This window comes from Salvelinus namaycush, chromosome 8 (assembly GCF_016432855.1).
Source record: "Salvelinus namaycush isolate Seneca chromosome 8, SaNama_1.0, whole genome shotgun sequence".
In the NCBI taxonomy this organism is placed as follows: Eukaryota; Metazoa; Chordata; class Actinopteri; order Salmoniformes; family Salmonidae; genus Salvelinus; species Salvelinus namaycush.
The window spans coordinates 3,298,293-3,322,354 of record NC_052314.1 but is presented as its reverse complement, the minus strand read 5'-3'; the positions used below and the strand labels follow the sequence as shown (position 1 = coordinate 3,322,354).

At 44.4% G+C, this 24,062-nt stretch overlaps 1 protein-coding gene across 1 annotated transcript; it reads right to left on the bottom strand.

Annotated features, from left to right (window-relative positions):
* Positions 1-475: 475 nt before the first annotated feature.
* Positions 476-23,459, bottom strand: LOC120051645 (lactadherin-like). Its single transcript, XM_038998538.1, has 10 exons — positions 23,445-23,459; positions 23,140-23,302; positions 22,399-22,530; positions 10,542-10,655; positions 9,828-10,009; positions 6,084-6,239; positions 5,456-5,600; positions 2,690-2,892; positions 981-1,136; positions 476-639 (listed from the first exon to the last, which is right to left on the bottom strand). Exons 1-10 carry the CDS (start codon positions 23,457-23,459, stop codon positions 496-498), a joined length of 1,410 nt encoding a protein of 469 aa, XP_038854466.1. The 3' UTR covers positions 476-495.
* Between the last annotated feature and the right edge of the window lie 603 nt (positions 23,460-24,062).

Genomic DNA, 24,062 nt, shown 5'->3' with positions numbered 1-24,062 from the left:
CACTTCAGGACGGTCAGGTGAAAACCCTCTATTGGGGAAAAACATCTCAGCTAAATGAGCTACTATTGTACATCATCAATGGGGTTTCAGGTTCAGCCTTCGGCCCGTATACAGTAGCAGTGCTGATCTAGGATCAGTTTTGCCTTTCGAGAAAAAAAAAAATCATAATAATGAATAAGATCAACAGTCCTACTCTGAAACTGAACACAACACAGGCCCGATCTAGGAAGGACCGTTTCAGAGTCCATGCAGTTCCGGCTGACACAGCAGTAGTCGGTGTGCTCGAGGTACAAGTTGACCTTAAGCACAGATCTAGGATCAGATTACCCCTACCCAATTCTAGCAATTCTAGTCGGGGCAGGGTTGTAGTGGTGACGTGGTGTTTTACTGCCCTCTACAGATCTGAGCAAGGTAGTGCAGGTGTGGCTCAGGAGGTTTTTGGAAAGAAAGGAAGAGGAGGAGGGGGGGGCGGGGAAAGAGGAGACTTGGGCGGGGCTACTCGTCACAGCCCAGCAGCTCCATTCGCAAGGTGATGCGCCCGTGCCACGCCCACGGCAGGATGCGGACGAATCGGGCGTAGAACGGAGGCTCGAACAGGTTCTTCTTGTGGACATTGTTGTCGCTGTTGCCAGGGAAGATCTGGAGGTTGGAGAGTCGAATCACACGCACAGAGACAGATGGGAGTTAGTTAGTTAGTTAGCTAGCTACTGAACATCCATCACAGAATCTATAGAACATCATGAAATCTATGACATATGTTGAAGTGTCTGTATCTCATGGCAACTGTTGTTTGAGGTTCCGTTTATTGTGTGAAAATAAAAAAGGAGTAAATTATAACTGGGGGGAAAAAAAAAAAAAAAAAACTCTTAATTTAATAGCCAATAAGTACTTTAATTGGTCAATTTTCAGACACACCAACACATTGGGTAAATTCATGTTGGGCTTCACTTCTTTGGATGTCAAGATGCAAAAAAACAGACCTTGTCTGTGCTGGTGACATCGTCCTTGACTATGCTCCAGAATTGCCCATCGTCACTGTAGGACACCTTGAAGGCAGAGACAAACTGGACCGCCCCAAAGTCCTTGGCCCCCTGGGTGATGATACCTGTGATTTTCTTAGGGGACTCCAGGTCTACCTGTTACAGAAGGAGAACGTGTTAGAACTAGCAGGACTCCAGGTCTACCTGTTACAGAAGGAGAACGTGTTAGAACAAGCAGGACTCCAGGTCTACCTGTTACAGAAGGAGAACGTGTTAGAACTAGCAGGACTCCAGGTCTACCTGTTACAGAAGGAGAACGTGTTAGAACAAGCAGGACTCCAGGTCCACCTGTTACAGAAGGAGAACGTGTTAGAACAAGCAGGACTCCAGGTCCACCTGTTACAGAAGGAGAACGTGTTAGAACTAGCAGGACTCCAGGTCTACCTGTTACAGAAGGAGAACGTGTTAGAACTAGCAGGACTCCAGGTCTACCTGTTACAGAAGGAGAACGTGTTAGAACAAGCAGGACTCCAGGTCCACCTGTTACAGAAGGAGAACGTGTTAGAACAAGCAGGACTCCAGGTCCACCTGTTACAGAAGGAGAACGTGTTAGAACAAGCAGGACTCCAGGTCCACCTGTTACAGAAGGAGAACGTGTTAGAACAAGCAGGACTCCAGGTCTACCTGTTACAGAAGGAGAACGTGTTAGAACTAGCAGGACTCCAGGTCTACCTGTTACAGAAGGAGAACGTGTTAGAACTAGCAGGACTCCAGGTCCACCTGTTACAGAAGGAGAACGTGTTAGAACTAGCAGGACTCCAGGTCCACCTGTTACAGAAGGAGAACGTGTTAGAACAAGCAGGACTCCAGGTCTACCTGTTACAGAAGGAGAACGTGTTAGAACTAGCAGGACTCCAGGTCTACCTGTTACAGAAGGAGAACGTGTTAGAACTAGCAGGACTCCAGGTCCACCTGTTACAGAAGGAGAACGTGTTAGAACAAGCAGGACTCCAGGTCTACCTGTTACAGAAGGAGAACGTGTTAGAACTAGCAGGACTCCAGGTCTACCTGTTACCGAAACAGGGTTTCTCTAGTGGCAACGCTGCCGATGTTGAACTACACATCCCCGTAGCAGCAGTGGTTACTTGTCTGTACCCCCACTAGATCTCCCCACTACATCTCCCCACCAGATTGTTCCACCGTGAAAAATAAGCATCTTGGGCTAACCTAGATAAATCAAGTTATAAAAATTGTCAGTAATTTGTTGGTAAACAGTGAGAGAGAATCTTTGCGAAGGGCTAACCTAGACAAATCAAATTCAAAAAATGTCAATAATTTGTTGGTAAAGTAAACGGGGAAAGTTCTGGAAGATTCTCTCTCACCAACACAAATCACCCTCAACTATAGCGCCCCACCCCCAAAAAATAGAAACAGATGTTTTATTGTCTCACACACCAGATAGGTGAAGTGAAATGTGTTGTTTTACAGGGTCACACACAGTAGTACGACACCTCTGGAGTAAATAAGGGTTAAGTGCCTTGCTCAAGGGGCTCAACGACAGATGTTTCACATTGTTGGCTCGGGTATTCGAACCAGCAAACTTTTGATTACTGGCCCAATGCTATAACCTCTAGGATATCTGCTGCCCACTAAGTGACCCCATCACCCACACCACTTCCCAAAATCCCCTCTGAACCCCCTGCAGTTACCTGCAGCCACTCAGAGCGCTTGGTGGTGTCCGCCGTCCAGGCGTTGGTCTTGCCCTGCTTGTCCAGCCGAGCGTAGTGTGGTTGCCAGGTGAACGGCTCAATGCCCCAGGTGCGGTAGACGCTGGAGGCCGAGATCTGGCGGTCGGCGAGCAGGCGCGACTTCATGCCCAGGGGCTCGGAGCAACCTGCCGTGTTTGAATACACTGTGAAGTGAGACCACAAGCCGCGGGAGGGAAAGAGAGAGAGAGAGAAGTATGATAGACAAGAGACGGACAGGAAAGGCCCAAGCCAGCCAGCCGGTGAACAGCACACTCAAAGCACATGGATGACGACAGCCAGTAACGACCAGAGTTGTGGTGAGGTGGACGGAGTAGTGAAAACACATAGAGACACATATAGACATAAGGAATACAGAGTTCGCCCAACTTATCTTCACGTTGGCTCTCTGATGATAGAATGCAATTGTCTTGGGAGCTTTTTGGTGGTCATTTAAAATGCTACATTTTCAAACCAAGTTGGCCGAACTTTGTACAGCCCATGTTATGACTTTGATTCAGGGTTTCCTGAACTTGGTCCTGGGTTTTGTCCTAGAAATACACAGCTGATTCAAATAATCAAAGCTTGAGGACGAGTTGGTTATTTGATTTAGCTGTGTAGTGCTAGGGGGAAAAAGGAAATGTGCAACCCTTGGAATCCCCAGGACAGAGTTTGGAGAGACAGAGACAGAGACAGAGACAGAGATGGACAACATATGGCAGCCAACTAGTGGAGCATGTAGGTTAGATGGACTGAGATGCAGTGAGTCGTACATCCACAGCAGTATCAGTACCATGTAGGTTAGATGGACTGAGACGCAGTGAGTCGTACATCCACAGCAGTATCAGTACCATGTAGGTTAGATGGACTGAGATGCAGTGAGTCGTACATCCACAGCAGTATCAGTACCACGTAGATTAGATGGACTGAGATGCAGTGAGTCGTACATCCACAGCAGTATCAGTACAATGTAGATTAGATGGACTGAGATGCAGTGAGTCGTACATCCACAGCAGTATCAGTACCATGTAGGTTAGATGGACTGAGACGCAGTGAGTCGTACATCCACAGCAGTATCAGTACCACGTAGATTAGATGGACTGAGACAGTGAGTCGTACATCCACAGCAGTATCAGTACCATGTAGATTAGATGGACTGAGATGCAGTGAGTCGTACATCCACAGCAGTATCAGTACCATGTAGATTAGATGGACTGAGATGCAGTGAGTCGTACATCCACAGCAGTATCAGTACCATGTAGATTAGATGGACTGAGATGCAGTGAGTCGTACATCCACAGCAGTATCAGTACAATGTAGATTAGATGGACTGAGACAGTGAGTCGTACATCCACAGCAGTATCAGTACCATGTAGATTAGATGGACTGAGATGCAGTGAGTCGTACATCCACAGCAGTATCAGTACAATGTAGATTAGATGGACTGAGATGCAGTGAGTCGTACATCCACAGCAGTATCAGTACCATGTAGGTTAGATGGACTGAGACGCAGTGAGTCGTACATCCACAGCAGTATCAGTACCATGTAGGTTAGATGGACTGAGATGCAGTGAGTCGTACATCCACAGCAGTATCAGTACCACGTAGATTAGATGGACTGAGATGCAGTGAGTCGTACATCCACAGCAGTATCAGTACCATGTAGATTAGATGGACTGAGATGCAGTGAGTCGTACATCCACAGCAGTATCAGTACCACGTAGATTAGATGGACTGAGATGCAGTGAGTCGTACACTTCACTTAGTCAGTGTGTGTTGCAGGATGTTGTTTGTAGCGTGCATGTGTGTGTGGTGGTGAGTGTAGTACGAGGTACACGTGGAAACAACATAACCAATAACAATCTGCAATTTGACAGAGTCAAAGATGGACATTTCTGACCACTTTTAAAACAGACACATTTTCCCCCAGTAAATTAAACCAAGCCAGATAACCCATGGCATCAGGATACAACCATGCCAGATAACCCATGGCATCAGGATACAACCATGCCAGATAACCCATGGCATCAGGATACAACCATGCCAGATAACCCATGGCATCAGGATACAACCATGCCAGATAACCCATGGCATCAGGATACAACCATGCCAGATAACCCATGGCATCAGGATACAACCATGCCAGATAACCCATGGCATCAGGATACAACCATGCCAGATAACCCATGGCATCAGGATACAACCATGCCAGATAACCCATGGCATCAGGATACAACCATGCCAGATAACCCATGGCATCAGGATACAACCATGCCAGATAACCCATGGCATCAGGATACAACCATGCCAGATAACCCATGGCATCAGGATACCCCCCCCCCCCCCCAAAAGCAGATTTATTTACACGTTGCCAATGTTTCCACCGCAAAAATGTCCATATGTTGTTGAAAAATCACTTTTTCAGATGATTTTAGTTTTTCAACCAGACAGGACTGATGCAAAGTGGGCAGTATGAGTATCTTTACAGGTACCGAGTCAGACTGGATCAGACTTATTTCCCACAGTATCATTTCAGTCAGACGTCAACCAAAAACCTGCTGGTAAAACGCAAAACTCTCTGTACCATAGAACCATCCGACACGCTGAAACCAAAACCCCATTCAGTTTGAGTTTGTTAACATTGTTATCGGTATGTCCGCATGCGTTTGAGAGTGTGTGTGTGCGCGCGCGCGCGTCTGTGTGTAAGTAAGCATGCACGTCTGTGTTTACCATTGAGCTCACAGCCCACCAGTTCCATGCGCAGGGTGCAGGCCTTGCGACAGACCACGGGGATGATGCGGAAGTACTGGCCGATGATGGGAGGGTCAAACAGGTTGGTCTTGGTGCTGTCGTTGTCCACGTTCCCCACAAACACCTGGAGAAGTAGAAGAAATGAAGAATATTACATTTGGTCTCAAGTGACTTAGTCATGCATGCATACATTTTTCATACGGGTGGACCCAGCGTGACCGTAAAAGGCAGAGCTCACCAACCCAAACAAATCTATGCCTTTCATTCATATCCAGGGAAATGGCACCACATTCCCTGAATAGAATGTATAACCTATTCCCCTCAAACTCAACCCTGGATGTCGAAGCCAGTTCCACTACGTATTTTCACTGCTCCCCTCTAATCAGGGACTGACTTAGACCTGGGGCACCTGGTGGGTGAAATTAATAATCAGGTAGAACAGAAACCGAGCAGACTCCGGAACTCGTAGGGTCAGAGTTCAAGACCCCTGCCCTAGACCCTAAATAGAACTCTCAAAACATATGTAGAAGATGGTGCAAATGCAGAAATCTGTCAGTGTGTGTGTCTGTGTGTACACATCAGAGGATGTGAGTGTGTTTTCACTCACAGTGTCCTTTGTCTGTCTGTCCAGGCGGTACATAGTGTAGGTCCTCCCGTCCAGACTGGACGCCACTTTAAAGGCCTTGATGAACTCTGCTGACCCCATGCGGCTGGCGCCCTGCGTCACGATGCCCGTGAAACGCATCTTCCTCTGCATGTTAATCTGCACAAAGGACAAACACACACATGGTTTACTATATACTAGTCAACATGGTTTACTGTCAGATCACTATATACGAGTCAACATGGTTAACTGTCAGATCACTATATACTAGTCAACATGGTCAACTGTCAGATCACTATATACTAGTCAACATGGTTAACTGTCAGATCACTATATACTAGTCAACATGGTTTACTGTCAGATCACTATATACGAGTCAACATGGTTAACTGTCAGATCACTATATACTAGTCAACATGGTTAACTGTCAGATCACTATATACTAGTCAACATGGTTTACTGTCAGATCACTATATACTAGTCAACATGGTTTACTGTCAGATCACTATATACTAGTCAACATGGTTAACTGTCAGATCACTATATACTAGTCAACATGGTTAACTGTCAGATCACTATATACTAGTCAACATGGTTTACTGTCAGATCACTATATACTAGTCAACATGGTTTACTGTCAGATCACTATATACTAGTCAACATGGTTTACTGTCAGATCACTATATACTAGTCAACATGGTTTACTGTCAGATCACTATATACTAGTCAACATGGTTAACTGTCAGATCACTATATACTAGTCAACATGGTCTACTGTCAGATCACTATATACTAGTCAACATGGTCTACTGTCAGATCACTATATACTAGTCAACATGGTCTACTGTCAGATCACTATATACTAGTCAACATGGTCAACTGTCAGATCTATCACTATATACTAGTCAACATGGTCAACTGTCAGATCTATCACTATATACTAGTCAACATGGTCAACTGTCAGATCACTATATACTAGTCAACATGGTCAACTGTCAGATCACTATATACTAGTCAACATGGTTAACTGTCAGATCACTATATACTAGTCAACATGGTTTACTGTCAGATCACTATATACTAGTCAACATGGTTTACTGTCAGATCACTATATACTAGTCAACATGGTTAACTGTCAGATCACTATATACTAGTCAACATGGTTAACTGTCAGATCACTATATACTAGTCAACATGGTTAACTGTCAGATACAGTTGAAGTCAGAAGTTTACATACACTTAAGTTGGAGTCATTAAAACTCGTTTTTCAAACACTCCATAAATTTCTTGTTAACAAACTATAGTTTTGGCAAGTTGGTTAGGACATCTACTTTGTGCATGACAAGTCATTTTTCCAGCAATTGTTCACAGACAGATTATTTCACTTATAATTCACTGTATCACAATTGCAGTGGGTCAGAAGTTTACATACACTAAGTTGACTCTGCCTTTAAACAGCTTGGAAAATCCCCGAAAATTATGTCATGGCTTTAGAAGTTTCTGACAGGCTAATTGACATAATTTGAGTCAATTGGAGGTGTACCTATGGATGTATTTCAAGGTCTACCTTCAAACTCAGTGCCTCTTTGCTTGACATCATGAGAAAATCAAAAGAAATCAGCCAAGACCTCAGAAAAAAAATGGTAGACCTCCCACAAGTCTGGTTCATCCTTGGGAGCAAATTTCCAAATGCCTGAAGGTACCACGTTCATCTGTACAAACAATAGTACGCAAGTATAAACACCATGGGACCACGCAGCCGTCATACCGCTCAGGAAGGAGACGCGTTCTGTCTCCTAGAGATGAACGTACTTTGGTGCGAAAAGTACAAGTCAATCCCAAAACAACAGCAAAGGACCTTGTGAAGATGCTGGAGGAAACAGGTACAAAAGTATCTATATCCACAGTAAAACGAGTGCTATATCGACATAACGTGAAAGGCCACTCAGCAAGGAAGAAGCCACTGCACCAAAACTGCTATAAAAAGCCAGACTACGGTTTGCAACTGCACATGGGAACAAAGATCGTACTTTTTGGAGAAATGTCCTCTGGTCTGATGAAACAAAAATAGAACTGTTTGGCCATAATGACCATCGTTATGTTTGGAGGAAAAAGGGGGAGGCTTGCAAGCCGAAGAACAGCATCCCAACCGTGAAGCACGGGGGTGGCAGCATCATGTTGTGGGGGTGCTTTGCTGCAGGAATGACTGGTACACTTCACAAAATAGATGGCAACATTAGGAAGGAAAATGTGGATATATTGAAGCAACATCTCAAGACATCAGTCAGGAAGTTAAAGCTTGGGTCTTCCAAATGGACAATGACCCCAGGTATCCCTCCAAAGTTGTGGTAAAATGGCTTAAGGACAACAAAGTCAAGGTATTGGAGCGGCCATCACAAAGCCCTGGCCTCAATCCTATAGAAAATCTGTGGGCAGAACTGAAAAAGTGTGTGCGAGCAAGGAGGCCTACAAACCTGACCCCGTTACACCAGCTCTGTCAGGATAAATTGGCCAAAATTTACCTAACTTATTGTGGGAAGCTTATGGAAGGCTACCCGAAACGTTTGACCCAAGTTAAACAATTTCAAGGCAATGCTACCAAATACTAATTGAGTGTATGTAAACTTCTGACCCACCGGGAATGTGAAATAAATAAAAGCTGAAATAAATCACTCTATTATTCTAACATTTCACATTCTTAAAATAAAGTGGTGATCCTAACTGACCTAAAACAGGGAATATTTACGAGGATTAAATGTCAGGAATTGTGAAAACTGAGTTTAAATGTATTTGGCTAAGGTGTATGTAAACTTCCGACTTCAACTGTACTAGTCAACATGGTTTACTGTCAGATGTGCTACGATATACTAGTCAACATTAACAAAGATAATGTTTCGAATGACTGATCCTAGAGAGTCATGAAACTTTCACTGCACACGGAGGGGAATGACAGCGTTCAATCTGTATGTAAAAAAGGCAAAAAATGTGACAAGGTCCACGCCAACAACATTCATCAATGAGTCTCAGAGAATAAAACACCTTTTACATTGTCAGAATTAAAGTATGTCCCAGTCTTATCTGCACTGATATGAAAGAAAACAGACCGGTGAAAGTTATTCCCTTGTAGGCAGCCACAATATATTGCTTTGACCTATCCCCCATAATGATGTTGGACCTATCCCCCATAATGATGTTGGACCAATTCTCCATAATGATGTTGGACCAATCCTCCATAAAGGGTCTCTTCCCTGCCCTGCTAGACTAGATCAGTAGATAAGAGATACTTTACTATGGAGATACTCTGCTAGACTAGATCAGTAGATAAGGGAGAGATACTTTACTATGGAGACACCCTGTTAGACTATATCAGTTGATAAGGGAGAGATACCCTGCTAGACTAGATCAGTAGATAAGGGAGAGATACTCTGCTAGACTAGATCAGTAGATAAGGGAGAGATACTCTGCTAGACTAGATCAGCATATAAGGGAGAGATACCCTGCTAGACTAGATCAGTAGATAAGGGAGATATACTTTACTATGGAGATACTCTGCTAGACTAGATCAGTAGATAAGCGAGATATCAGGGTCATGTTCATTAGGAACTACACCAGATCATTGAGAAAAAGCCTTTCTCATTAGACAACACCAGGTAGTCTCTTGGCTTCAGTCAGTTTTCTTCTGTTTTTATGCTTAAAGAACACGAGCCAGACAGTGGTATTGGAGCCTGACTGTTGTACCGTACTGACCTCTATCCAGGGGTTCCTGTCATAGGAGGCTGAGGTCCAGGCGTTAACCAGGCCCTTGTTGTGGAGGCGTGCCAGCTCAGACCCCCAGCGCTGCAGGCCCAGGAATCCGTAGTGCACCGACGAGGCCGAGATCTGAGACTCAGCAATGCCTCCGCCCTCCATTCCCAACAGAGAGATACAACCTGAGGGACGGACAGACAGAAACAGACGCCAGAAAAACACACAGACAGACAAGACAGATGCACTCAGATGCAATAGGAAGAGAAACTAAAAAGGTAACATGTGGTTAAGATAGTCTGGTTTATTATTTCATACAGTATGGACACATACACGCCCCACAAAATCTGGCAGACTGCTTCCAACCCATGCGTAGTCCACTGACTAAACTACAGTAGCTCCTAACGCTATCCTACACGGCCATGATTCAGGCTCACAGACACAAATATTGACCATCTACCTAAAGCATCACAACTCATTTTCCTTCAGAATATCAATTTAACTTAATTTAAAAACAAACCTGGGCCAGCTTTGGACGGTTCCCCAAATTACATTAACGTAACGTAATTAATCACATTCTGGCTAATGCATTTTATTGCACTTAGAAATAACATGGCAGATTATGGCTAATAGAGAGACAGTGTGTGTGTGTGTGTGTGTGTGTGTGTGTGTGTGTGTGTGTGTGTGTGTGTGAGAGAGATAGAGAATGGTACTCACGCAGTTGGCAGTGCTTGCCCACGTAGGGGGACGGACAGCGGCAGTTGAAGTCTCCATTCAGGTCCCTACAGGAGCCACCGTTTTGGCACGGCTGGTTGGCACAGTCATTCACATCTGGAGAGAGACATCATGATCACTGTCAGTCCATATGTACAATCAACAGAACAGAATAAAGTATGAGTTAGATTATATGGACAGAATAAGTACTCCTATTCCAACATAGGCTTTTCCTGAATTACATTTACATTTAAGTCATTTAGCAGACGCTCTTATCCAGAGCGACTTACAAATTGGAAAGTTCATACATATTCATCCTGGTCCCCCCGTGGGAATTGAACCCTGGTCCCCCCGTGGGAATTGAACCCACAACCCTGGCGTTGCAAGCGCCATGCTCTACCAACTGAGCCACACGGGACCACTGAATCTAAAATAGATTTATTCTTTATTTAACTAGGCAAGTCAGTTGAGAACAAATTCTTATTTACAATGACGGCCTAACGATGCTGGGCAAATTGTGCGCCGCCCTATGGGACTCCCAATCATGGCCGGTTTTGATACAGCCTGGAGTCGAACCAGGGTCTGTAGTGACGCCTCTTGCATTGAGATGCAGTCGTTAGATTATTTTTTTCCCCATCTATGTTCTAAACCTGATAAATGTATTAATAACAGCAAAGACCTATCTGAACAACGGCCAAATTGGCTCAGATGAGCAGTTGTGTGGTCCAATTCTCTGCAACTCCCTGAAATACCCCTAGATGGCGCGCTTTCCAACAGTATACAACCAGAAGTGTATGTTTTAGAGAGGGCGCTTGGCAACCGGCTGCACCCTAGGAGGACAGCGTGTATTCAGAAGAATAGAATGAGAATACACACTTTTTAATCTCTCGCCCAGCAAGATTTGATTAAACTTCCTTTGAACACAGCTCTAGATTGACAGTGTGTGTGTGTCCCTGAAATGGTAGCATATTCCCCATAGGGCTCTGGTCAAAAGTAGTGCACTACATAGCACCCTATTCCCCATAGAGCTCTGGTCAACAGTAGTGCACTACATATGGAGCCGTTTCAGACACAACACGTTTACCATGTCTGTGTAGAATATGACCCAAATCTCACTAGTAGCCATCAGTGAAGAGTGTGATGTGTGATTCTGTGCCAGGCAGGCAGGCAGTCACCCACAAGTGAGGCACACACACACACACAGTGGGTCACACACTGCCTAAATGTTGCCAGACCCCAGTAAGTGTAGCTGCTGCCTTGGCAGCAGCTAATGGGGATCCATAATAAATACACACACTGTTACTCATAACCAGTGGTGAAAAAAGTTGCCATACCTGAGTAAAAGTATAGATATCTTCATAGAAAATGACTTAAGTAAAAGTGAGTCACCCAGTAAAATACTACTTGAGTAAACGTTGAAAAGTATCTGGTTTAATATGTATTTAAGTACAGTGGTGGAAAAAGTACGCAATTGTCATGCTTGGTTTGCTTATAAACTCAACAAAAAAAAGAAACGTCCTCACTGTCAACTGCATTTATTTTCAGCAAACTTAACATGTGTAAATATTTGTATGAACACAAGATTCAACAACTGAGACAAACTGAACAAGTTCCACAGACATGTGACTAACAGAAATGGAATAATGTGTCCCTGAACAAATGGGGAGGGTCAAAATCAAATGTAACAGTCAGTATCTGGTGTGGCGATCAGCTGCATTAAGTACTACAGTGCATCTCCTCCTCATGGACTGCACCAGATCTTTTGGTTCTTGCTGTGAGATGTTACCCCACTCTTCTACCAAGGCACCTGCACGTTCCCGGACATTTCTGGGGGGGGAATGGCTCTAGCCCTCACCCTCCAATCCATCAAGGCCCAGACATGCGCAATGGGATTGAGATCCGGGCTCTTCGCTGGCCATGGCAGAACACTGACATTCCTGTCTTGCAGGAAATCACACACAGAACGAGCAATATGGCTGGTGGCATTGTCATGCAGGAGGGTCATGTCAGGATGAGCCTGCAGGAAGTGTACCACATGAGGGAGGAGGATGTCTTCCCTGTAACGCACAGCGTTGAGATACCCTGCAATGACAACAAGCTCAGTCCGATGATGTTGTTGTTACACACCGCCCCAGACCATGACGGACCCTCCACCTCCAAATCGATCCCGCTCCAGAGTACAGGCCTCTGTGTAACAGTCATTCCTTCGACGATAAACACGAATCCAACCATCACCCCTGGTGAGACAAAACCGCGACTCGTCAGTGTCTGGTCCAGCGACGGTGGAGTTTGCCACATCAGAGGCAGTAGGGTTGACAATGTGTTATATTGACATGTGCGTGTACTGGACCATATTGCTGTCATGCCTGAGCATTTAGAATGTACCAAGTGCTTTTGGGTGTCAGGGAAAATGTATGGAAGGAATGTAGTGGAGTAAAACATGGTGGTGTTCGCCTTAGCAATCTCACTGGGAATTAAAGACCTACTGAATTACAGTCATTATTGAAAAATATCATAATAATACCTAGGACTACTTAATGTTAGATACCTCACTTCCAAGGCAGTCATAGTTCAAGCCTGATGAATTTACTGTGTTTAATAAGGCCTCTCCTCCTGGTTACACTAGTGACCATATCCCCGGCTCATCCCGCAAAGGCGGAGGTGTTGCTAACAATTGACAGCAAATTTCAATTGAAGTCCACAGACACACTCCAAAAGGGTTTCGGAGTCATCATTGACTCCGTGTGTTTAGTCCAACATGTCTTGGGACTTACTCATTGCCACAATCATACCCTGGCTCTATATAGATATTGTCAATAGATATTGTAGATCGAAATAATTTACCTCAGAATCCTGCACGATCGGACCACCATCTCAGTACGTTTGCAAACAAATAATTTGCTCAGACCCAAACCAAGGATTCAAAAGGTGCGCTATAAATTCTGACAACAGAAAGACTGCTAGACGGACATCGGAGTACAAAAATCAGTTAACGTTGCGTAATACCCTAGAAGCAGTCGCACGGCTAAAAACAAAAAATTGACACAAGAAACTAGCTCCCTCGTATACAGAAGACACACGAGCCTGGAGCAAGCTCCCAGACAATCGGAAATAAAATGGCGCTCCACCAAACTGGAAGTCTTCCGGCTGGCTTGGAAAGACATTACCGTGCGATATCGAAAAGCCCTCGCTACTGCTCGATCAGCCTACTTTTCCAACCGGATTGAGGAGAGTAAAAACAAAATCAAACATTTATTTTTGATACTGTCGTAAAGCTAACTAAAAAGTTTCATTCCCCAAGTGAGGATGGCCTTCACTTCAGCAGTGATGAATATATGAACTTCTTCCAAGATCATGATCATTAGAAAGCAAAATTACGGACTCCTCTTTGAATATGCCCATTACCTCAGGAGTAAATGTCAGTTGGCTTTACATAGCCGAGCGTTCAGAGGTAGAGTGAGGTAGAGGGAGTTAGAGGGAGAGAGCACATCAGGTGAACAGGAAAGGGTTCCATGGCCGCAGGCAGAACAGCAGAAACTGGAGCAAAGATTACAATAACTAACCCTTTCATCTCTGGTGTTAGCTAGCTCGCTACATTAGCTCCTATGCTAGCTAGCTGGCTAGATAAACACGGTGCTAAGATATCAGATAGGAGATCAAATAGCCAACGTAGCTAGCTAACGTTAGCTTGTTACCATTTTGAACATGCACCATTTTTCCATCAACGAAACATCTGACTTGCGGTGTAACGTTAGCTATTTACTGGTGTGCTGATCTGACCAGCAGCAATCGTGTCCGTAAATTGATAGTTGATAGTCAGATTAGATGATTGTCGTAATAGAGAAAGTGTTTTAAAATGCCTAAATAAAAAGGTTGGCAATTGGTTTAGCCACAACACAACTTCCTGCATGTTTATGGACCGAGAGAGCACAAGCCTATTTCTTTAGGGTTATGGAGGAGCACAGGTCTATTCCTTTAGTGTTATGGAGGTCTATTCCTTTAGGGTTATGGAGGTCTATTCCTTTAGGGTTATGGAGGACTATTCCTTTAGGGTTATGGAGGACTATTCCTTTAGGGTTATGGAGGACTATTCCTTTAGGGTTATGGAGGACTATTCCTTTAGGGTTATGGAGGACTATTCCTTTAGGGTTATGGAGGACTATTCCTTTAGGGCTATGGAGGTCTATTCCTTTAGGGCTATGGAGGTCTATTCCTTTAGGGCTATGGAGGTCTATTCCTTTAGGGCTATGGAGGTCTATTCCTTTAGGGCTATGGAGGTCTATTCCTTTAGGGTTATGGAGGTCTATTCCTTTAGGGTTATGGAGGTCTATTCCTTTAGGGTTATGGAGGTCTATTCCTTTAGGGTTATGGAGGACTATTCCTTTAGGGTTATGGAGGACTATTCCTTTAGGGTTATGGAGGACTATTCCTTTAGGGTTATGGAGGACTATTCCTTTAGGGTTATGGAGGACTATTCCTTTAGGGTTATGGAGGACTATTCCTTTAGGGTTATGGAGGTCTATTCCTTTAGGGTTATGGAGGTCTATTCCTTTAGGGTTATGGAGGTCTATTCCTTTAGGGTTATGGAGGTCTATTCCTTTAGTGTTATGGAGGTCTATTCCTTTAGTGTTATGGAGGTCTATTCCTTTAGTGTTATGGAGGTCTATTCCTTTAGTGTTATGGAGGTCTATTCCTTTAGTGTTATGGAGGTCTATTCCTTTAGGGTTATGGAGGACTATTCCTTTAGGGTTATGGAGGTCTATTCCTTTAGGGTTATGGAGGTCTATTCCTTTAGGGTTATGGAGGTCTATTCCTTTAGGGTTATGGAGGTCTATTCCTTTAGGGTTATGGAGGTCTATTCCTTTAGGGTTATGGAGGTCTATTCCTTTAGGGTTATGGAGGTCTATTCCTTTAGGGTTATGGAGGTCTATTCCTTTAGGGTTATGGAGGTCTATTCCTTTAGGGTTATGGAGGTCTATTCCTTTAGGGTTATGGAGGTCTATTCCTTTAGGGTTATGGAGGTCTATTCCTTTAGGGTTATGGAGGTCTATTCCTTTAGGGTTATGGAGGTCTATTCCTTTAGGGTTATGGAGGTCTATTCCTTTAGGGTTATGGAGGTCTATTCCTTTAGGGTTATGGAGGTCTATTCCTTTAGGGTTATGGAGGTCTATTCCTTTAGGGTTATGGAGGACTATTCCTTTAGGGTTATGGAGGACTATTCCTTTAGGGTTATGGAGGACTATTCCTTTAGGGTTATGGAGGACTATTCCTTTAGGGTTATGGAGGACTATTCCTTTAGGGTTATGGAGGACTATTCCTTTAGGGTTATGGAGGACTATTCCTTTAGGGTTATGGAGGACTATTCCTTTAGGGTTATGGAGGACTATTCCTTTAGGGTTATGGAGGACTATTCCTTTAGGGTTATGGAGGACTATTCCTTTAGGGTTATGGAGGACTATTCCTTTAGGGTTATGGAGGACTATTCCTTTAGGGTTATGGAGGACTATTCCTTTAGGGTTATGGAGGACTATTCCTTTAGTGTTATGGAGGTCTATTCCTTTAGTGTTATGGAGGTCTATTCCTTTAGTGTTATGGAGGTCTATTCCTTTAGTGTTATGGAGGTCTATTCATTTAGTGTTATGGAGGACTATTCCTTTAGGGTTATGGAGGTCTATTCCTTTAGGGTTATGGAGGACTATTCCTTTAGGGTTATGGAGGACTATTCCTTTAGGGTTATGGAGGAGCACAGGTCTATTCCTTTAGGGTTATGGAGTAGCACAGGTCTATTCCTTTAGGGTTATGGAGGAGCACAGGTCTATTCCTTTAGTGTTATGGAGGTCCCTGAGTCATGGCTTGCTTATGTGATCCTATGCCCGCTGATAACGAGTTAAACTGGCCGTGCAATCCATCTGTATTTAAAAACGGGGAAATCTGGGATTTGTACATCCATTTTGTGACTTAAAATTCATGATATATAACCCATATATTCTTCAAGAATCAAACTTATAAATTCCTCGTGAGCTTAGTTCAACTGAGTGTGCTCAATTCTCCAACACTATCCCTCAGCTGTTTACCATAACAAATGACAGGGAACAGTGCTTTATCCAATCCCAATAAATCCAGGTCCGAAAAGTTCCTGGCATGGGGGCACAGCTAGGGGGTGCCCCACTGGTAGTATGCACAGCCAAGTCTAGCCACACAACCGCTAAATTAAAGTATATGAATTTGTAATTTGCTTTGTGAAAGCCTTTTGGGAACTGACAAAAGACCTCAGAGGACCTAAAAGAAAGTCCTAGAATAGCCCTGGCTCCAGACTTTGCCAGACCGTGGTGTGAGGCCATGTGTTGTGTTTCATGACTGAGGGTTTTAAAAATGTCCTAAAATTAAACATTGAGATTTGACAGTATATTGTAGGTCACAGAGATCCTATAATTCAGGGTTACAGGGTTCTAGAAGTAATTATATGACCGTACTATTGTAGGTGGTCTGACCATAGACAACGCTGTGTGACAGAGGACTACAATAACATTATAGCAACTGAAAAGTAATAGTGTTGATGCTTAGTGCAAATGACCTGAACTGACCTGGTGTGAGCAAATTCCTTTCCATTACCAATTTAGGAAAATGGCCTCCCTTGCTGAAAGGCTACCAGAAATGACTGTAAACAGAACAGTGTGACTTGCAGAAACTACTAAACAAAGCATTTGAATCACAAACATGCAAACACTCACACACCTCCCCAGGGGGTGCAGAGCATAATCTGTCCACTTTAGACTAGCCACATACTATGTGTGGTTGAGGCACCTCCTAAAACAACCAGAAATATGCCTGCCACAAACTCATTCTCTCACACACAAATCCAAACCCCTAATTACCGACACACACAATAATCTGTTGACAAACATCTCAAAATAACCAACAGAATAAATCAGAGGCGATCACCAGTTTAACGTCTAAGCTCCGAGACCACTTCAGTCTCAGCTGCAGTCGTCTGATCCGATTTAGGTGCTGATACTAAAGTGAGTTAACAGCATCAGACACGGCTTTCAGTATTGGTCACTGCCTCCCCATTGAAGCTTTCAGGCCAATTTCACACGGCCGGTAGAAGTGCTGGCGTCAGACCTGAGCGGAGGCTGTGACATTGTCAAGGCAGACTTCATTCACTTTTCTGCCTCCACTTCCCTCTTTACCCCGGCAACAGGGCAGCTGACGTCTAGGGAGTGCTGCGTTCGTGACCACTTTCCATTGGCTGGATGAGCATGAGAGAGTCCGATTTTCGTGTACGGTGGGTTTGCCATGTTTGTGTATGCCAGTGTGTTTTAGAATGTGTGTGTGTGTGTGTGTGTGTGTGTGTGTGTGTGTGTGTGTGAGAGAGAGGATGTCAACCTGTTTAACAGCAGGGAAGATTTTGCTACTACTGTACACATCCGAGTTGGCTGCTTTCGAAAAGTCTTACCTTCACAGAGCCTCGGTCGCCTTGTTCCCACCACACACTCTGACCCCAGCCTGTAGGAGCTGCCGAGGATGCGCCTCACTCATTGCCCACACACACACACTCTCTTTCTAGCACACACACAAAACACCCTCCCAAATACACACACTAATTACTGAGTAATACAAAATGTAAAAAAATGAAATAAAAACAGGCATCAGGAGGTCTAAATGAGAAGTTTGGGGGCAGAGAAAGACAAGCCCAAGGAACCTCACATACATCTGCAGCCAAATAAATGATCTTTACAGTCCTCACAAAAACATTATTTAATTAGCGTAAAAAGCTAGCTAGCGCTTTAGCTTGTCTTTTCTGGGAGGTGGGTAATGTACTAAGGAGTCAGAGCTTGGTTAAGTACTCTTTTGTGGTGCACATGGATAAGCATTGCCGTGAACTTTTAAAATCATATTAAATTATTTATGGCATAAATAGGGGCATGAACATTGAGGAGCATGAATAGAATGGTGTCCCTGACTGAAAAACGAAGAAGAAATCCAAACTGACAGATTGAACTGCATAATGCCCAGTAGGCAGTACCACATAATATTCACTTTGGTGTGAGGAGGAAAACTGATGTGTTGTTGACATGATCAGACTGTTTCTAGTGTCTGTGACACGCTGCTGTGGACTCAGCAGATAAAAGGGATAAATAGTGCTGACAACGGCAGTCCTCTCTGTGCGTGTCCCTCTGCCCCACGGGCAGCATCAGCTAGCAGAAGGACTGAACACGTAGGAGCAAAGCGCCTGGGTCCAAACCGAGAACAAGAGAGGAAAAGTACATTCCCTGCCTGAAGGGGACTATTTCATGGGTTGCACGTTTTGTCACAATGCCCATGGAGCATTCTACTCAATGCTTTGTCAAATGTGCGCTGATGAAGATTCCATAAAAAGTGCATTACAGTGGCATGGAAATAAAAGGACATTTCTAAAATGGAGATAAATAATAAGCAGTAAAACCTTTTGTCATTATTTTGATGTCACCAGGTTGACTATATATGCAGTATAACGTTAGCTAGCTAAATAAGATTTGAGGGGAGACCATACTAACGTTAGCCAACTATGCTGGCTAATGACAACATTGCAGTCTGTCTAAAGCAAATTTGACGACATGATTTTGATGGCAAACATTTGGGCACAAATATAGATGGCTGCGGCGCCTGTAGAACATTCATAAGGTTCCGTGTAGCTCAGTTGATAGAGCATGGCACTTGCAGCGCCAGGGTTGTGGGTTCGATTCCCAGAGGGGACCAGTACAAAAAAAGTATTACAATTCAAATGTATTTCCTCACTACTGTAAGTCGCTCTGGATAAGAGCGTCTGCTAAATGAAGTAAATGTAAATAACAATGGCAATGACGCGTGGCTACCAGAAACTACTGTAAACAGAGCAAGTGTGGCTAGCAGAAACTACTGTAAACAGAGCAAGTGTGGCTAGCAGAAACTACTGTAAACAGAGCAAGTGTGGCTAGCAGAAACTACTGTAAACAGAGCAAGTGTGGCCAGCAGAAATTACTGTAAACAGAGCATTTGAGTCACAGAAATGGGGGCGCAGAGCTTAACCTGTCCACTTCAGACTAGCCATATCCTGTGTGGTCGAGGCACCTCCTAAAAACAACCAGAAATCTGCCTGTCACACATATTCTCTCTCACACAAACCCCTAATTACCGACAAACCACAACCACGGATAGCTCAACACATTGCATCATTGTGTTTGTCATAATCAACCACTTTTTAATCTGTAGACCTAATAAATGTTCACCATGCCTAATTTAAAACTAAACTTAGCTTGATTTGTTTTTTAAGCCATACATTTGGGAAAGTGCATGTATACGATTCCTTCCAAACTAAAAGGAGCTTTTGGCATATTTTTGGTTGCTCCATTTTTCTGTTACATAGCAGCACACAGTCACCACCTGTCTCTTATGTGCAGTGCTTTAGGCTGCTCGGGGGCCCAGCGTATGCTGCCAGTTGGGAGTTGAACCTTGCCATATCCGGAGAGACGCTCCCGTAAGGACAACAGCTGCTTGGGTTGAAAACCCCACTTACTGCTGCCTCAGCTTCCTGTGCCTCTGTATCAACGCCATGTCAGAATAACAGTTTTTTCTGTATCAATTCCATGTCAGAACTGGTTTTCTTCAAATCAAACTGTGTCACATGCGCCGAAGACAACAAGTGTAGACTTTACCGTGAAATGCTTACTTACAAGCCCTTATTAACCAACAGTGCAGTTCAAGAAGAGTTAAGAAAATATTTACCAAGTAGACTAAAATAAAAAGTTATAATAAAAAGTAACACAATAAGAATAACGAGGCGATATACAGGGGGCACCGGTACCGTGTCAGTGTGCGGGGGTACAGGTTAGTTGAGGTCATTTGTACTTGTAGGTGGGGGTGAAGTGACTATGCATAGATAAACAGCGAGTAGCAGCAGTGTACAAAGGGGGGGAGGGGGCGTAAATTGTCCAGTGGCGATTTTATTAAATCGTTCAGCAGTCTTATGGCTTGGGGGTAGAAGCTGCTGAGTTGCCTTTTGGTCCAAGACTTGGCGCTCCGGTACCGCTTGCCGTGCGGTAGCTGGGAAAAAACAGTCTATAACTTGGGTGACTGGAGTCTCTGACACCATCTATTATATAGGTCCTGGATGGCAGGAAGCTTGGCCCCAGTGATGTACTGGGCCGTTGGCACTACCCTCTGTAGCACCTTAAGGTCTGTTGCTGAGCAGTTGCCATACCAGGCGGTGATACAACCGGTCAGGATGCTCGACGGTGCAGCTGTAAGAACCTTTTGAGGACCCATGCCAAAGCTTTTCAGTCTCCTGAGGGGGAAAAGGTTTTGTCGTGCCCTCTTCACGACTGTCTTGGTGTGTTTGGACCATGTTAGTTCATTGGTGATGTGGACACCAAGGAACTTGAAACTCTCGACCCGCTCCACTACAGCCCCGTCGATGTTAATGTGGGCCTGTTCGGTCCGCCTTTTCCTGTAGTCCACGATCAGCGTGGCAGACGTGTTGTTGCCTACTCTTACCACCTGGGGGCGGCCCGTCAGGATGTCCAGGATCCAGTTGCAGAGGGAGGTGTTTAGTCCCAGAGTCCTTAGCTTAGTGATGAGCTTTGAGGGTACTATGGTGTTGAACGCTGAGCTGTAGTCAATGAACAGCATTCTCACATAGGTGTTCCTTTTGTCCAGGTGGGAGAGGGTAGTGTGGAGTGCGATTGAGTCATCTGTGGATCTGTTGGGGCGGTATGCGAATTGGAGTGGGTCTCGGGTGTCTGTGAGGATGGTGTTGATGTGAGTCATGACCAGCCTTTCAAAGCACTTCATGGCTCCCGACATGAGTGCTATGGGGCAGTAGTCATTTAGGCAGGTTACCTTCGCTTCCTTGGGCACAGGGACTATGGTGGTCTGCTTGAAACATGTAGGTATTACAGATTCAGTCAGGGAGAGGTTGAAAATGTCAGTGAAGACACTTGCCAGTTGGTCCGCGCATGCTTTGAGTACACATCCTGGTAATCCATCTGGCCCAGTGGACATAGAAAGAATGGCAACCCATAGGGCCTCTCTATATTCAGCTATTAATAGGCTACATTTGGTAATTATGATATGTACTAAAAGCTGTGTAATATAAGTTAGCAATGAAAGTCATGACTCTATTCTTTAGAATTACATTGTATTAATTGCATATATTTGTTTCTTGCTAAGATTTCTCAAAATAGGACGCTGCCCCTTTAAGACAAATGTTCCAAAAGACAGACCGTCATGGCTACAGTAGGCTAGGGAAGACAAATGCTAGGTGTCTTTTGTAGCCATCTTTTAGCAGACTATCAACAGTAGCCAGGATATTCCTAGTATTTTCACTATTCAACCTAGTAGCCTACATCAACTCATGTAGGCTCCTGCTGCAGAAGTTATGACTTGCAGGAGCGTGGTGGTGTTTGAACGGCCAATCATATTGCTCAAATACAAATAGCATGACTTTTCCGCGTGTATTCTTCAATGGTTTTCAATGGTAGACCGCGACAGAGCAGGTAAATGGTGAACTGAAACGCAAAAATGCACTGAAAAGTGACTGGCCCGGTTGGCCGATGAGATCCACTAGTTCTTGTGAGTGCACCAAGTTTGAGTGTGTTGACGTGTCAGTTTTAATACACTTTTTAAATCAAAGTTTAATATATTTCAAATTGGATTGTATAACAATATGGATAACCCACCATTCTGCCTAGAATAGATAACATGACAACATTGCATCCTCATGCAAAGTTTATAAATTCAACCATTGGCAGCCATATGCTTCCATACTCAACAGCTTGGCCAATAGATTCTATTTGAATGTAAACGTTGAGCGACTCTTACTGCCCTGGCAGCGGACTCTTACTGTTCTGGCAGTGGACTCCATCAAAGCCATCCTGGCACTTGCAGATGTACTCGCTGAAGACGTCCCCTCTGCGTTTCTGGCCAGTCACGTCGCAGAAGGCATCGTTCTTGCAGGGGTTTGGGTTGCAGGGCCCTGGGAAGCAAATATAACTTATTATTAACTCTCATTGTACTACCGTTGTACCAGGTAGGTGGGACCGCGATCACATTCTCTTTCTACAGCAACGACTTGGGTCAGAGAGAGGCAAGGGAGGAGGATAGGGAAGAACAGCATTAGGGCGATACCTTGTAGTACAGAGACAGCCTCTCAGAATCTTCCTCTAACACTGCCCATGTACCATCTGTCGGAGTAACACCTTAATGAACCCTCAACACACCCATAGTGCTTTAGAAAGACTTACTATAGGCATTCATTACAGCTTGGGACTCCTTATAACTGGCCTACAAAAAACTTTACAATTTAATCACTATACATGATACTAATTAAAATACCTAGCTATAAATGGGGCGGCAGGTAGCCTAGTGGTTAGAGCGTTGGGCCAGTAACCGAAAGGTTGCTGGATCAAATCCCCGAGCTGACAAGGTAAAAATCTATCGTTCTGCCCCTGAACAAGGCAGTTAACCCACTGTTCCCCGGTAGGCCATCATTGTAAATATGAATGTGGTTAACCGACTTGCCTAGTTAAATAAATAAAAATTAAATGTATGCTTTTGTGCAGATATATTGCTCTGTTGTCCTTACCAGTCTCGGTGTCATTGCATGTGTCCCCAGTATAGCCATCGGGGCAGATACAGATGAAGGAGGATCTGGGGCCAGTCACACAGCTCCCCCCATTACTGCAGACATTTATCTCACAGTAGTCACCTGGGAGAGAGGAACAGTGACCAATATTTAACCAGGAAGCCTAAGTCAGAAGACCCTCTTTCCAAAAAGGTAGAAAGGAAATTGGTTATTCAACAATGTATTCAATCGTTTACTCCGTAGTGGCACACAGATCAGCATTGACACACTGTTTTTAAATCGTGAAAATGTTTTGTAATTCCTACAAAGAGGCCTGGCATTTCCTGGTGACTCAGTAATAGAGTTAACAACACACTTTGACACCTACCACACTGTCTACTCCTATTAGGCCAGTGGACTTGATTTGGACAGGCCAAGAGATGACACAGCACTGACTGTCATGAGTGGCTTGTCTGATTGCGCTAGCCTGCTGACACAGCACTGACTGTCATGAGTGGCTTGTCTGATTGCGCTAGCCTGCTGACACAGCACTGACTGTCATGAGTGGCTTGTCTGATTGCGCTAGCCTGCTGACACAGCACTGACTGTCATGAGTGGCTTGTCTGATTGCGCTAGCCTGCTGACACAGCACTGACTGTCATGAGTGGCTTGTCTGATTGCGCTAGCCTGCTGACACAGCACTGACTGTCATGAGTGGCTTGTCTGATTGCGCTAGCCTGCTGACACAGCACTGACTGTCATGAGTGGCTTGTCTGATTGCGCTAGCCTGCTGACACAGCACTGACTGTCATGAGTGGCTTGTCTGATTGCGCTAGCCTGCTGACACAGCACTGACTGTCATGAGTGGCTTGTCTGATTGCGCTAGCCTGCTGACACAGCACTGACTGTCATGAGTGGCTTGTCTGATTGCGCTAGCCTGCTGA